Source organism: Lissotriton vulgaris, chromosome 6, assembly GCF_964263255.1.
Source record: "Lissotriton vulgaris chromosome 6, aLisVul1.2, whole genome shotgun sequence".
Taxonomy (NCBI): domain Eukaryota; kingdom Metazoa; phylum Chordata; class Amphibia; order Caudata; family Salamandridae; genus Lissotriton; species Lissotriton vulgaris.
Window position 1 is genome coordinate 129,500,542 of NC_141694.1, and position 17,287 is coordinate 129,517,828.

At 44.7% G+C, this 17,287-nt stretch overlaps 1 protein-coding gene across 5 annotated transcripts in view; it reads left to right on the plus strand.

Moving 5' to 3' along the window:
* Positions 1-17,287, plus strand: part of CLIP4 (CAP-Gly domain containing linker protein family member 4) — a 303,168-nt gene that overhangs the window by 161,663 nt on the left and 124,218 nt on the right. For 4 of the 5 annotated variants that reach the window (XM_086926149.1, XM_086926148.1, XM_086926150.1 and 1 more), the window contains exons 7-8: positions 3,915-4,151; positions 14,634-14,769. In XM_086926149.1, the coding sequence (XP_086782275.1) occupies positions 3,915-4,151; positions 14,634-14,769 (373 nt within the window). The remainder of the gene's footprint in view (positions 1-3,914; positions 4,152-14,633; positions 14,770-17,287) is intronic. The other variant, XM_086926151.1, reaches the window with a different exon arrangement.

Sequence of the window (17,287 nt, forward strand, 5' to 3'; positions counted from 1 at the left end):
CCGGAAGTCTACACACACCATCAACGTGCAGGTGATCTGCAATGCAAAGTGCACCATCACAGACCTGGTAGCAAAATTTCCAGGGAGTACCCATGACTCCTATATTTTCCAACAGAGCGGCATCTATGCACGGCTGATGGCTGGCGAATTTGGTGAAGGATACCTCCTAGGTGAGACACATCATCAGACCCCCATAACACATAGTAGCTAGGTGGAATGCATGTATGCATGTGTGTAATGTTACCCCTTTCTCTTCCAGGCGACAGTGCATATGCCCTCCGCTCATTCATACTCACCCCCTACCTCAACCCCTCCACACCCAGCCAAAGGAGGTATAACCGGGCCCACATACGCACAAGGAATGTTGTCGAACGGACCTTTGGCATCTGGAAAAGTAGATTCAGATGCCTGCACAAGAGTGGAGGTGCAAGGCAGTATACCCCCATCACCTGCTGCAAGATCATAGCTGTATGTGCAATGTTACACAACCTTGCGGTGAAGAAGGGCACTGAGGTGGAGTTGTCTGACTACGAGGACCATGACGACGACGAAGCTGTGCCACTGACACAGCCAGCTGGGGTGTGTACGCCAAGTGATGGCAGATACAGACGTGAGGAGATTACTGAAAACTATTTCTGAGTGAGTACAGATGCAAAGACAGCTAAATGGTTGTTGTGACAAAACAATTTTTAATACAGTTGCAACACAGTTACTGCACTGATGTGCAACAAAAAAATGGTGTAATGGAAAAGAAAAGAAAAGTCCAAGGTCCAGGTTGCCTCACCCGCCCTTGCAACGCTATTTCTTTGCCCGCTTGGCAGCCCCACTGGGGTGTCCCTCAGCCCCCTCTGAATGACCAGCGGCATCTGCGGAGCGCCTGGTGCTCCTGCGTGGCTCAGACGCAGCGCTGGCCGGGCTGCTGCGGCTGCTGCTGTCCCCAGCATCCCCCAGGTCCAGGGCAGGATTTGTGGCAGTGTTCGAGATGATCATGGCCTCCATTGCAGTCGTGATGCGGGCCATTCCCCTTGTGAGCTCTGTCGTATTTTGACTGAGGCTGGACTCCATGTTTGCGCTGCGCTGGCAGAGTTGTGCCGTTGCCGCAGCAAGGCGGCTCATGCAGCGGTTCTGCACCCGGGCATCCCGCCTGCGCACCACCTCCTGCTCCTCCATTCTGCCACACAACTGGGTTATGGCAGTGGTTAGCCTGCCTAAACCTGCTGCCACCTCCTTGTTTGATTCCACGAAGGCCTGAAATCCCTTTACCATTTCTCCCATCTGCAGGTTGTGCTGCAGGAGCTGGCGTTGGCAGGCCATCGTGGATTTTGCCTGCTGCCTTTGTATCTTGACCATCTTTCCCTCGAAGCCCAGGAAGACACTGCCCTCCCGTGCTGGTGCAGCAGTGGTGGTGATGGCACGGCGCCGGGTACTGCTGCTGCCGGCCTGCTGAGTGGGCTGGGGTGCCACTGGTGGGGGTGTGGTGCTGGCCGGTCCCTGAGCCCCTGCTCCCAGGACAGGTTGTACTGGTGCCAAAGCCATGGTTGTGGCAGGAGCTGGTGTAGGTGGAAGGGGGTCCCTTGTCGGGGAGTTCTCTGGGGAGAACTGCAAGGGGGGTGTGCTGGGCATTTGTGGGGAGTGCAGTGCTTCAAAGTCTATCACCAGGTCTCCCTCCATACCAAGCCCTAGGGTGTTTACGTCCTCCTCCTCCTCGGCAGCCTGGCTGGTGCTCGGCCCTGCGAGTGCAGTGTCAGATGGTGCTGCTGCCTCTGTTGACATAGTTTGTCCGCCTGATGGTGCCCCTAGGTACAAAGAAGCATTTGTAAATTGAGTGCCGATGTATTACAGTCAGTACAATTAAAGCATTCCACATGTCCTTGCATCTCCTTAGACTGTGTTACACTGTTTCCTGTCTTGTGATTCTGCACTGCCATATTTTGCTAACTTCTGCTGACTACATGTACCATGATGCTTGTCTCTTGTATGTTGGTTACAGTACTGTGCTGGGGTTTGCCTATGCATTGTGTCTAATGGGGAGGTGTCTGGTAGGGTGTGTCATGATGCGCATGCTTCTTACCTGTAGCTGTAGCTCTGGCAGAGCTGTCCAGGGTCCAAATTCCAGTAACACTCTCCCTCTCAATGGTGGTGGAGACCATTTCCTCGAGGTCTGTGAGGGGTGGCGCCGGGTTCCTGCCTCCACCAGTGCCTCCAGCCTGCCTCTGGATCTCTGCCATCTTCCTCTTTGTGAGGCTGCGGATGTCGTAGAATCTCTTCTTGAGCTCATCCAGGGACCTGGGGGTGACACCCACAGCATTCACCTTTTGGGCGATTTCGCTCCAGATCCTCCTCTTGGTGCTGTCTGGCACATTGAGGGACAGCTTTCCAAATAGCTGGCGGTGCACCCTCACCACCTCCTCGACCAACACCTGAAGCTCGGTGGTGCTGAACTTAGGCTTCCTCTTCTGGGAGGACTTCTGGCTCTCGCTCTGGTTTGCCATGTTCTTCACTACAGTTCACAACCTCCTACTCCCACTGCTGCTAACTGTGAGTGTTCAGCTCAGGCTGGCTCTCCAGAAACTTCTTAATTAGCTGCACCTGCCAGGGTTGCCACTCCCTGTTTGGGTGGGGGAGGGGGAGCCACCTCATTGGCTGAATCGGCTTTTGCCGAATCGGCTTTTACCGATTCGGATATTACCGAATCGGTAAAATCCGAATCGGTATTATCCGAATCGGATTTTACCGATTCGGTTTCTACAATGCATTCCTATGGGCTTTTTGGCCATGGGTGTGTTTTCATAGCTACGATTCTATAATTGCCGAATCGGATTTTACCGATTCGGCTATTTCCGATTCGGTGTTAGCCGAATCGGAACTTTCCGATTCGGTGTTAGCCGAATCGGAACTTTCCGATTCGGTGTTAGCCGAATCGGTACTTTCCGATTCGGTGTTAGCCGATTCGTTACTTCCCGATTCGGTCCGTGCCGAATCGGAACGTACCGATTCACATTACCGATGCCGACCGATTCGGTATTAATTCGCCTTTTTTTTCCTACATCTCGTTTTCCGATTTCAGAATACCGATTCGGACCGCCTTGGTATTTTGAAATCAGAAAATCCCTTTTACCTACATCGGGCCCTTAGTGTCCTGGTGATATGCAGACTAGGCTGATATGCAGTTTATGAGCGGAGCTATTTTATGAAAAACATATTTATTCATGAAGACAATGCTTTAAGAAGCTAAACATTCTTAAATAAAGTAAGGAAATAAAAAAAGGTAGAATGGAGGAAGAAGAAATATGAGGGAAAGTAAAAAGAAAGGTAGGGGATTAACAATTGGCTTTGTCAAGGCTTGTTTTCTCTTTGGTCCAGCTTTTGTTTGACTTGACTTGGACCCAAGTGCCACTTGCATGCATCTTGGCCATTACTTCCTGTAGTTACTCTCACTTTGCATTGGTCTTTAGAGTTGTTTTGGAACATCTGGTGGCCATGGGACACCGCGGCAAAGTTTTAGGTATCCGGGACAACGCTTGTGGCAGTTCTAAAGCGGAGTAATTTGCTGGAACTTTGAAAGTACAGCAGCAAAGTATTGCCTCAGTCCCTCTAGGCCCTAGTGATGTGGTCCTGTCTGGCAAGCTTGTCCAGTGGTGGTGGTACTAAAGAAAGACTCACTAATTGGACTTTTAGCTATTTGGATTTCCAGATTTCAGATGTACTGCTGATTGTTTTGATCATGTGTTTGTCATGGTGCTGCGATAGCTAAAAGGAGGCATTATATATTTTTATGGCTGTGCACTGCTTTCAATACATTTCACTTCATTAAATCTGCTGTAACATATGGGAATACTGTAGATATCCTGTAATCCAACATTTGAGAATCACCTGGTTTTGTAATTGATATCTCTCTTGATGTTTTTGCCTAGGATGACAAAGGACAGATCGCAGCCGATGTGGTGCCCGATCCGGTAGATATGCCTCTGGAGATGGCGGACGCGGCGGCCTCTGCGAAGGAGCTCAAGCAGATGCTGTTGGATGCCTGGCCCATGGCGTGTGACTTTTCAAAGGTCCTCCTACAGGATTATGATCATCTTTCTGCCAAGGACATGCTTCACTCACTTGGTCTTAACTTGGGCGACCGGGTAGTCATTGCTGGGCAGAAGGTACAGTAAATAAACTGAAATTTCCTGACAAATCCAGTTGTGTTGTGTAATGTTTTGTGCATTATTTATTCTGTGGATTTGACCAATGTGGGTTACATATTTTGTCAAAATACAAAAATGTTGGTCAACGTCTTTTGGAACTATTTAAAATGTGTTTAATAATGGGTCGAAGTGCATGCAGTACTTTATATTGTCCCTCAGTAGGATAGGCCCTAGGTGGTAAAATTAGGTTTGTAGAATGGTGTCATGTAAAAATAGTTACTTGCTCTTACATGCTCTTAAATTTCCCTGCCATAAAATCACTTCAGTTCAAATCACTTTATTTCGGCCACCAGGGCCATAAAAGTACAGACAATTTAAAATACATATAATAAATAAAACATACTTAAGAAATTCACCGATGGGACGAGTCAAGAGATAAAAGTACATACATCATTACAAATATTGTATATAAATGAGAAAAATTAATTAATTTGTGATTAAATTCATTAGTTGTCTAAAAAGTGTCAAAGTGTACACAATTGCTTGTAATAAGAGAAGGTACCGTTATATCACGCAATTATCAAAACGACAATTTAAAAAAATGTGCAAAGTAACAGTACACTTAGATAGAATCAAGTAACATAGTGGCAAAGAGCTTTGCTACGAAGCCCCCACATAGCACCCAGGAATTTGGAGATGGAAGTGGCTATTTCTGGGCTTCCTGGTGGGTATGTACTCCTAATAGTCTGCCTACTGGTGCGAGCCAAGTATGACGTGGGGATGTATAAGCTGGACATACAAACATTACATAGAAAATGCTTTCATGATAGTTCAAATTTGGAATCTTTTTTTATCCTCTCAGTTGTGGTAATCTTTCTCTGCACACAAGATCCGATTCATGAAAGTTGTCTTGGTGCAGAGGGTCTTGCCAGACAGAAGTGCATTTGCTGGCTTGGCTTCCACGAATACTACAACAGTGGGCGTAATCTTGCTACTTTAGCTTTCATTGGTTAAGCCGGGGCCTGCCCATGGATGCAGCCACTGCATACCCCCAAATTCATGAGCCATGTAGTATATTTCTTTGAGTTTGTGTAAAAACTGTAGTGCAGAGAAATACAGAGTATGGCATTCCAACCCCAAAGTGTCCAGTAGGCTTGTGTTTTACACACCACTCATAACCTGCATAGACTTTGTTTTGGGTCAAGCAAGGTATGTTTCAGTTTTCTGTCTGCATTGCATCCTTCCCTAGAGAAGTCCTTCCCTAGTGAGGATACCCAGGGTGAAGGGAGATGTGAACCAGGCAAAGGTCTGTGGCAAGGTATGAGGTGCTGCTAGCCCCAATAAATCACAAAGTTTGGAGGAGACGATATGCTGTTTGCGGGCATGCACTGAAATGTGTGCAAGCACACACATGTCCAGTTTGTTTGAATGACTATATGATCAAATTCGTCCGTGGCATCACAGCTGGTGTGCTGGTCCATTTCCAAAACCGACTACATATCCCATTACAATGCACAGCTTCATTTGTTAGCCTGCCTTTAGAGCATGGGGCCTGACCAGAGAAGACAATAGGGATGTTCAGGCAAGATATTTCTTGAACAAGTGCATTTTTAGGATCTTGCTGTGAAGTGAGGCGTGATGGTGAAAGTCTGACTTTCTCATGACTCAAATTCCACATTTTAGGGTGTATGTGTTTAGTTGCTTAATTAAGTTTGTCGTTGATCCGCACATGCTTTTCTTTTACTTAATCACAACACGTATTAATCTTTTCATTGTCAACTCTTCTCTTTTAATGTATCCGTGTCTTCTTTACTTTTAGGTCTTCTTACATTTTATCCCTGTAGTTAGTCTCAGACATATTTAAAAATGCTCTATTTTTTGCTATATAAAGATAGTATGTAAGGTGTGAGTCTATACTAATCAAGTAGTATGTCAGACATGAAGCTGATGTGATTTAAGAGAGGCTTGAAATAATCCGTGGCATGACTGTATCAAGTAAGACCTGCTTCCAAACCGTTTTCAAAGTTCTTCCCCTAGACTTTGCCGGTGGTCGCTTCTCCTGGCCAGGACACCATAAGCCAGAGTGTTTGCTGTTTAAATCCCCCTGTCTAATGGATAAATGCAGACTGCAAACAGTTCTTCTCAGCTGCTGCTCATTCTTGTCGGTGCTGGGTGCCAAAGGGCTTTTCAAATGTTTCTATTCCCTTTTTACATTGATTCAAGGCACCCTCCACCCCCCTCTGCAAAGTTCCTATTAGATGATCAGTTGGAGGAGAGTAGGCAAAAGTGGGACATCATGGAGTCAAGGTCTTAATATTCAAATGAAATATGTATTCAGGGGTAATCCATTTAAGACCTTTGTGGCATTGAAAGTTAATTGCAATCTAAGTTTGATCCTAAAATACGTAATATAACAGCTTTTTGGCCACATATATGTTACTACATGGCACGGATAAAATTTGAGTTTATTACCACATAAGAAAATTGACATGAGAACAACACGGTTTGCCACCTGACAGATCGCAGCCACCATTTGCTCTGCACAGGAAAACACCCCTCCTAATATTCACAATGCCTCACCACTGTGCAGCCGCGGTCCGTGCAGGTAACCGCGGTGGGGCGGTGGAGCCGCGTTGGGGGGGAATTCAAGGGACGATCCAGAGGGGAAATTAAATAAATAATTAATTTTCGCTCTGCATCGTCCTTCGAAATCCCCCTCAACGCGGCCCCACTGCCTCACCGCGGTTACCTGCACGGACCACAGCTACCAACGTGATGTTGAGTTACCCTTTGCATCCTAGGTTTGGTTAAATAAGTTTATGTGAAACAAATACACATGACAGCATGTCATGGAAGAAGGCACATATATGCAGTTGTGCAGAGAATAATATGATGTTTATTGCCAGTTTTGAAGGACGAGAGGGGCATCATGACCCACTCAAGGCTTTGCCTCCTGTGAGTCAATACCTCACCCAGCAGTGGTAATAAACAGCATAGCACACTGTACATCTGCCAATGTACTATATATTACACAGTGACAGTCACCGCTGTGTAGTTATGGTTGATATGCACTTTCCATTGAAAAGTCATTTTTTTGATTTGCCCATACCCTTTGACTCCTTGGACAGCTTCGAATAGAATTTGGCAATCCACTGACTTCATTAGCGAAGCTTCTGCAATCCGACTTTTGTAAAGATCGTTCCTGGGTAAAAAAGTTCAAGGGGGGGTAACAAAAAAGAAGCGTTTTCCTATTGTAGGCCTTATGAGAACTTTGGCTCACACCTGCAGCCGAACCACTGAACAGATTTTCACCAGACTTGGCATGACAGTAGAACTTCACTCTAGGTTGGTTTTAATCCTTTGAGTAGTGGCTCATGGACAACCCTCGAATAGATGGACTGTTGTGCATGAGTTTTTTTCTATACCTTCTGGCACAGTAGCCAACACGTGTTTCTCCTTCTTGGGCGTAGTACATCTGGGGCTCTCTCAAGCTTCGAAATAATGCATGTATGATCCATCATATAGAATTTTTAGAAAATACAATTTCAAAATTAGGTCTACAAAAACGTAAAACCTAATCTTAAGGTCTAGACACGTGTTTGTATAGTACAGCGTCCAGGTGGCAGAACACTTGTTATAGCCTCATGAGAAAGAGTGCGGCGACAGACATAGGCGAAATATAGACAAGGAGCAGTCATTTCTTTAGTGTTGAGTGAACTGCCTGACTCATCTCATACCTGTGTTGTGTTGTGTTGTAGAAAGGTGTCCGGGTCTTGTCATTAATGAGAGCAGACCTTAGCAGTGTTGATTCCCTTTGTATGGAATGGGGTTGGAATTCGGTTAACCATGAGGAGTTTGGCATAAATAAAATGGTAATGGGATTCCAGAAGGGAATGCAGGGACAGCCTGCTATCTCATCTTATCTTGTAGGTAATAGGAAACAGGAAAGTCTCCTCTGTGGTCATGCAGGCCCCTCTGTGGTCTGCCGTCTCTTATCGCCCATGAGTATGCATTTGCGTTGACAATCGAGGAAAGTGTGAGAGGTGGAGTTTAGTGTAGTATGTAGTGCTCGGTGTGTTTGCAACTGAGAATGCCTCCCGGAAAGGTAATCATTGTTCAACATAAGCAGTGATTCAGGAAGCCATGATAGGTGGGGAGATGCAACCCCATAGTGAGATTGGCAAGTATTAATTATTATAGAGTTCAGGGTTTTTCTAAGAAAGTTGGTGAGCAATGGTGCCATTCCATAGAATTCAAAGAACACATTGTTCTACCTAAAATGTCAAGAAGTCTTACAGAACACTGACCTGACAATGTATTGGGACGGTGGCCATCTTGAAGTGGAGATTGCAAGCTAGGCCGAGTTTATGAATGACATGCAAAATGTATTGCCAGTAATGTAGGGAAATAATGTCCTCTGTGTGTATATATACAATTTGAGTAAATGAATTTTGTTCAAAAGGGTATAAATACTTATGAAATCGATAGTAGTTGATTACAAAACACAAAAACTCCTTTATATTCATATGTTTGTCTGATGTTAAGACATGTGGGCTAAGTAGTAGACGAGGGGTAGTACCACTGTGCTTTATACATAAAAAGTTGTGCATTATAAGGAAACGGAAAGAATTGTTGAACCACATATGTATGATACTTCACTTTGGGAAGTGCAGGGAGGGTGTTAGCTGGTTTTTGTAGTTTAGTTCACTTGTCTTGATGCTCACACTATGGCTGCGGGCACTTGAGCATCACCCTAAAACCACATCACAATTCAGATCCACATGACGCCACTACAAGGCACTTTTAAAATACTTTCCTGGAACATCAATGGCTTAAACAGCAAGATGAAGAGGGGGCAGTTTTCCAGTACCTCAGACAAGACCAACTACCGGTACTGTTACCAGAGGAAACACACCTGCTGGGAAATAAATGCCCCTTCCTCTCCCACGGCAGATACACTAGACTAGAGTATTCTATGCACCCAGAGGGTCCGCCGTCCCTCTTCACAAACACTTTACCATGCACGTTTCGAAAACGCACTTCGATGATCACAGCAGATTCACAGTAATTGGTGGGAAAATGGGAGGGTCACCTCAGATCATTGCCCCACACTCATAGACCGCACCCATTGTGCACTCAATAACACTCTGCTACTACCCTCCTCAGAACGTGTGATAGTGGGGGGAGACTTTAACGCAGTCATTGATCCAGAGGCCAACACTAACTCCACCCACATCCATAACTCCACCTCACTGAGCGCATTGGCTAGTTCGTTGGCCCTCACTGACGCTTGGTGGTTGTTCCACCTGCACACTGAAGAATTTACATTTTACTCCCACTCATACAGATCCTCCTCCAGGATAAACTACTTCTTTCTACCCTTAGCTGACATGGCCACACCGGTAAATACCCAAATTCTCCCACAAGCTTTCACTGACTTCCTCAGACAGCATGTAGTGGAATACTTAGACAACAACAAAGGCATGGTTTCTAGCGATATTATGGGAGGCATTGAAGGCAGTCTTGCAAGCACAGGCTATGCCATGCAGCGGCCAAACGCAGAGGATATAATGACCTAGTTATACTAAAAACGGAGATACCTAAGGCTGAAGGGGAACTGACGAGACCCCCACATACTCAGAGGAGACATAAAATTAAGATGCTAAGACAGTCATTTTGGCAGAAATAATTCAACACAACCTAATTGGCCTACAACGTGACACAATACAAGTAATACAAGGTTGAGCACAGGGCAGGGAAGTTACTGGTTGGCAACTAGGGAGCAAATCATATGCGTTGTCCCCAGCATCAGCTCCCATATGAGCTACATTCTCACAGACCCTCAATTATTTGGCCAGGAATTTGCATCATATTACACTCGCCCTTACGTGGAACAGCGATTGCCAACGGCAGAACATACACATCCGATTGTGAAAGATCTACTATTACCTAGACTAGTCAAATAGCCAAGGTCATGAGAAACCACTAACTGTTGAAATTCTAATTGCCATTCATTCAGTCCCCTCTGAGAAAACTCCAGGTCCTTACTGTTACCCCTCCATATTCTTAAAGAACTATGCCTCACGCCTGAGCCTTCCACTACTAGATTTGTATGGAGAAGCATTCAAGTGAGGCAAGTTGCCTCACAACCTGTAAGTGGTCCACGATCTCAATCATTATCAAACCTCAGAAACCTCCAGACAAATAGGATTTATATTGGCCCAACTCATTACAATATGGAGACCAACGTTTTGGCAAAAGCACTAGCAAATAGACTAGTAAAGATAATAAAGAATTTAATACACCCATATCAAAATGGGATTCATGCCTGAACTAATCACCTGAGACACCTGAATCCCTAGCTTTAACGACAAAAGTCATGGAACGTAGAGCCCTAGTGTCAACAGACTTTTAAAAAGTCTTTGATTCAGTCCTCTAGCGATTCATGTTCAACCTGCTAGAGCGAATCAACTTTAGTGCTCGCTTTTGCAGATATGTTTCAGTCTTATGCTCCAAACTCTGGGCGTGGGTTAGAGTAAATAGAGAACTATCCCCAATCAATAATATCAAGCGAAGAATGAGGCAAGGTTGCCCCATGTAGTCTCTTTTCTTCGCCCTTTCATAGAGCTGCTGCTGGGATGGATTTGGCGCAATGCACAACTTAGTGACTTCTGGTGGCCCAACTACCCTGAAGACTGTGTGTCACTGTACCCAGATGAACCTTGAGACCTCCCTGTCAGGCTGCTGCACAGGCCTGGTCTCTATGCGGATGCCTCTGGCCTTGCTGTTAAGTGCACTAAATCCACTTATGTTCCATTTAATGGAGTGCACAAAGACATTTGGGCAAGGACTGCATTGCAGTGGGTGGACCAACACTTTATATATCTGGATATCCATGTAACACTCTGCAAACAATAGGCATAGGGCTTGAATATCGCCCCCTGCTCTCCCAGACCTGGTGAGACACGGATGCATGAGAAAGTCTCCCATTAAATATTGTTGGCAAAAGGGCACTGGTCAAAATGATATGTCTTCCACGCTTACTATACATGACACAAAACTTTCTCTACAGCATACCACATTCTTTCAAGCCTTGCAGTAGGCAGTAGTAAAGTTCCTCTGGACCCAGTGGCCAGCTGCACATTTCCTATTGCACATGCGAACTGGCCTCTCCCGCAGTACAGTACTTTAGAGGTACATATTATGCTGACTAGGCTGGTTAGGAAATGAATTTCAACCACATACCTCATGCTGGTGAACAACACCCCAGGCTCCATGATAGTACTGAAAGAGTGATGGGAACTTGATGTAGGCACACTGGAGGATCAAGACTGCAAAGAGGCAAAGATGGCACCCAGAATGCTGGCTGTCTCCACGCGACTGAGGCATATCCAACTAAGATACCTACAGAGAGTGTACTATAGCCCCTTTCGATTGAGTAAAATGAAGCTCAGCCTAGACCCGCACTGTTTGAGAAGTAAATCACCCAGAGGCACTTTCTTCGACACAGTATGGGACTTTCCCATCATACCGGGATACTGATGCAGCATCATTACTATTCTATCACTAGTAGTAGGCAGCCCGGTTGTACCAAGACCCAAATTAATGATCCCCGGATTGATGGATGAACGGGGTGGCAGTCGAAGCACTAGATTGTTTGTATCCCTGGGATTCGCAATCGCCAAATGAGACATTGGTTGTCCAAACTGGCCCACTCAGTAGAGGAATAGACGCAAGGCATGGACTACTGCGTCAAGGCAGAACCCTTGGGCCTGATTACGAGTTTGGCTGACGGGTTACTCCATCACGAATGTTACGGATATCCCGTTTGGTGTATTATGAGTTCCATTATGTTCCATTGGATATAATGGAACTCGTAAAACGGTGGACGGGATATCCGTCACATTTGTGTTGGAGTATCCCGCCTGCCAAACTCCTAATCAGGCCCTTTGTGTACAAAACGAGGGGGTGGCCAGGGAAGTATAATAAAGTTTGGCATGGACTGCATACTCCGCAAATTCCACTGATGTAATGCTTCTTCTATGTAATCCTCTCTTGGAGGTGCTCACTAGCCTAAGTGTTTATTGCATACCAAAAGTAATACAACGAGATATGAATATATATATATATATATGTATGTGTAATAACAAACCCAAAACACACACACTTTTATATATGTCACATGTGAGCTACACAGATACATGAGGGTATAAATCAATTAAAGCAGTCGAGTTGTTCTGAGGCTGGCCGTGGAGGCACTTTCCTATGTGCACTGGCCCAGTTTCACTTTCATACTCAGAACTGTCCTACTAGACAAGATATGTGCAAGGGTCACTAAAAGGATGCAGCAAAGAAGATAGAGATTTCTGGTACTAATAATATTTTTGTTAACTTGGCTTTCACATTTTTTTTTACCTCTGCACCAAATAAAATCACACGTTCTTTGATAAAAGGATTCACATTTTTATTGTTTCGGTGCAAAGTAGCAGCTTTGCTCAGAGAGCTTAAAGTGTGCTGCAGTTTTCAAAAGTGCAAGAAATGTGGCAATCAACGGATGGAAAAAGTTAAAGTGTAGCTCACGAGGTGAACAGATTTGTAGCAAGCAAGTAGGAGAAGTACACTTTCCATCATCCTAGTCATGTATTTATTTATTTATACAGCGCAACATTCATCCTTATGGATATCGCAGCGCTAAGGAGAGCGCAACCTAAGTCAATGGTGGAATATTGAGAGAAGGTCTCTAAAATACTGATCAGATCCTAGGAATCCGATGGGTTTACAATTTCTTCCTGAATACCAGGTGGTCATCAGTGAGCCGAAGTTCTAGTGGTAATTCGTTCCAGTGAGTCGCCGCCAGATGTGAAACGGTTGCGTCGAGCCCCCCTGAGCACTCCCTGCTGCTCGCATGCTGGGCTCCAAAGGCAAGAAGCTGGGCCATCACAGGCTTTTCTCGCTCCGCAAGGAGGTGGAGCTGCCGGAGGCATTCTCAAGTGATGGGAGAAGGCGAACTTTTCTAGCATGGCACAGAGCCAGGCGAATGTTTTATGCGCCTGCATTGTGTGAAGTGAATTAATTTAACCCGATGTTTCTCTAAGTTAGTGTTTTATTTTCAGATAGTACAGCTTGGAAAAACTATGCACTCCTTGTACAAAAGTGAAAGCATACATGTGAGAGGATCACTTGAAGAGAGGAAAATATAGTACTTTAAATGTCTGTAGCTGTACCTACAAATGTTGTGACCTACTTTTAGTATTGTTTCATGGTTTATACTCTGGACCAATTACTCCTGTCGGACTTGATATGTTGCCGTATATATGCGCAGAGCTCAAGGCGGGAGTCCTCAACATATGTGGACTACACATAGTCTAAAGCAGTTGTCTAAAGCAGGGGTCTTCAACCTTTTCTGTCGTGAGAGCTACTTCTGATCAGTGAAAATCCTTGTGAGCAACTTGCACATTGTTACCACACACCCCCACGACCAGCTTCCTAGACTTTAAACCTAATGTCCACAGAGCCAGATACTATGGTTTGAACAAAGGACTTTGACTCGGGGGACTTTGACATGCCTGCCAGGTATGTCAGTGAGAGGGTGGTCTTTGGAAATGTATGAACATATGTGCGTTTGAATGGGATATATTTGTGTGGGTGACTGAGAGCCTGTGTCATATGTACTTGCAGCACAGGACATACCTTTCCCCATATGTGGCACTGTTACATGTATAACACAAACATGCAATATCTTTTTATAAATGGGAGAAATTTAAAGTGCAGAGAAATATTCTGGCAAAATGTTATAATATGGAACATTTTTTCTGCACTTTAAATTTCTCTAATTTAAAATATATGGCGGTACTTTTCAGTTATACTTATGGCACAGTGTCTACTGGCCATTGGGAGTAAGAGGCCTGCTGTTTGTAAATGCAGCACTTTGAGATAGGACAACATTAAAATGAAGAGCTAACTTAATCATTAAGGTAACTTTTCATTTAATTTTTCTCCGATTTAAAAGCATTCAGAAACCTAATTTTGTTCACAGCTCCAATATTGAGTTCACAAGGAATTTTAAAAGTTCTATGTCTCACTGCTTCAGTTGTTCACCTCTGTGCCCCAGCCTGGGTCATAAATGTGGCAGAGCACTGCTCATTATCAGGTCCTGCTGTCTTCAGCTTGATGGTAGTAATGTGAAATAAACACATTCTTCTCTTAACATTAAAAGGGAAATATGACAGTGTGCTTATTTAAAAATGAACTCAAGTCTGTGACCTGCTCTGAGGGTGTCTGGTAGCTTGCCATCCACTAGTTGGAGACACCTGGTCTAAACCTTTTCTTGGACTTCTCTAACTAGACGGATGCTATTTCATCACCCACAGCTATGGTGTATCGCGCCTCCGCCAGGAAAATATCAACTCCCTTGGTCTTAGAGTATCTAAGTCACGATTATACCAGCTTCATATTTGTAATCTGATCTGTCAAGCACCTCAACTCTATTTCCTCTTCTAGGTTGGCACACTAAGGTTTTGTGGAACCGCAGACTTTGCCAGCGGGCAGTGGGCTGGCATTGAGATGGATGAGCCAGAAGGAAAGAACAACGGGAGTGTTGGAGGAGTCCAGTATTTTAATTGTCCACCACGATACGGTAAGTTGTTGATCTCTGCTGCACTGGACATCTGGCTCAGTAGCATTCAACAGATCATTGTAAGTTTCTATACTGTATCTTTACTTAAGTAAGGGCACATGCATACATTCTCTCGATTGCCTGAGGAAGGTTTGTCATCCATGATATAATTTCATATTCAGTTGTAGTTATTCCTCATAGATCAGATTTTAAGCGCTCTTCAAGGCTTCAAAATATACTCGAATAAAAGATCAAATTAAAAAGTCAGGGTACCTCTATTTCATCCTTCACTGTATCAACTCAATTCAATTTAATATTTGGCTGATGAATACGTGAATAATGTATGTTAGAGAAAAAATAGGAAATGCTGCCTTCTCCTGACACACATGGAGCGGCTAAAAGTTAGAGAATTCGTGACCCTATTTTCCTAACTCATACCAGTGCTGTGATTGTCTTAGGTAGTCCTTACAGAACTGCAAGCAACTTTTTAAAAAATATCTATAATTCAGTGTTGCCTCAGTTTTGTCTGAAAGTTTTGAACAAGTGTTTCACTTCAAAGTGCTCTACAACAAATTACACATTTCTGTTTCTTCTTTAAGCTGTTTATTGATTCCAGGCCAGTGAGATTTAGAAGACCAATTTGTGAATATGTTGTGGCACAGTCTAGTTGAAAAAAATCATAATGGTTGAACATTCCTTTACACCACTATCATCAGATGGAGGAATGAAACGTAAGCGTCTTTGCATAGTCTGTAAATGGGACCAGGATGCAGAGATGGTAGATAACTGCGTTATCTTGTGAGGTTTTTGGAGTTCAGGCTGTTCATCCCAAGTCAGTCTGAGCACAGACTTCTCCTGTAGGCACCATCCTGTTCAACTCCATCTTCAGAGGCTGCCTCCAGCAGAACTGTGGATATAGAGGTAGTCATTATTTGTAAGGCAGGTCTATCCAACCTGATGGTTCTGTCACAATGCAGCTTCATTTCCCTTTGAAAGACACTATTGTTGCTTCCAGCCCTCAGGATCCCTGGCCTGGTAAGAAGACCACTGTAAGTATGTGTCCTGGCTCAGTGTTCAGTCTTCCTTACCGGCTTCATGAGCAGGTGTGGACCTCTGCTTCTTCAGTAGGTTTGGTGGAAGCCGTCCCTGGAGGTGTTAGTGACTGAGCAAATTGGTCCAGGCTGCTTTAGGGCTTTAGAGTGTATGGAGGGATCACACTGTATGCCCTGTTTAGATGCAGAGCTGAAAGATTCTCGTGTGTGGGAGAGGGGGTGACTGGTGGAGTGCTGGAGGAGATCTACCATCTGAAACACTAGTGGGTAATGGTTTCCGTATAAACCCCAACGGGAGCCCAGAAATGTCCCCTCCTCCTCCCAGCATGGCATTTGCTGGGAGGCGTAAGGATGCGTTTCCCTACTGGGGTTCGTCCCCTTCAGCACTGCCATATGTCCCTCTCAGATTTGGAATTTATTGCAAATTAAACCCTCATCTGAGAGGGACATTGGGTAGTGCTGATGGGGACGAACGCCAGTAGGGGAACGCTTTCTTACACTTATTGATTTTACACTCAAGAACCAGAGAGTGTACCCTTCTGCACACTTGAAACTGAGCAATTTTTGGTATGGTATATGAATATTTCGGAGTGCGTGATCCTGCAAACCTGTGATTATGACCTTTGCTGGGAGGCGCCATAATTTGGCCATGCCATTTAGCCGCTTGGCCGGCCTGAGACCAACGGCACACACTGTTGATCCATGATATGGCCGGGAAGCAAATCCCCACCACCCCACTATCCATCACAAATATACATCGCATTCACAGAATAAACCCACAGTTAAAAGTTATTGAGTAACTTAATGTGTGCCAACTACCATGTTGTTCTCTTTAGTTTGTTTCTAGACTGTTTTCAATTTGGTGTTGTGCATGGTGGTCGGCACAGGTCATGGTGTGCGTTGTGTGATTTGGTAACCATAACTGCCCAGTTTCTGTGGTTAGTTGAGTATGAACCGGAACCATAAGTCCGTTTTTAACTGTTTTTTTCTCCAGTGAATTTCATTATTTTTTTATTTTTATGAAGTACTTAATTTCCAACCTCCGCTGCATACGTCCCACTGCTGTCAGCCAACCCCATATATGTGGGTGTTGGTGGTGAACCTTCCGCTGCCAGTCAACCCTTACAGGGGTTGACACAGGGCCAGACCTCCATAACCCATACCTTAAATTACCCCCGCTGCTCATGGCCTTCGACTATGTGCTGTGGGTGTTGATTTTAGGGCCTTTCCCGTGCACAGCCTTTGGCATTCTCAGGATGGGTTGTGTGCAAGGGCTGGTCTTTGCTTGTGGACAGACACTGGTTAAAGTGTTTGCCTTGATTTGTTATTTTTTTTGTCCCGGATATACCTCGTCTCGAGTCAGAAGTTAATTGAGAGTTATGAAACTCTTGATTCTCAAGTGATTTGAAAGTCAATAACAAAATGGCCGCCGATTTAGTTACCTAAAATGGCTTCTATTGTGACCCTTGATTCTTTGCTTTTGGAGA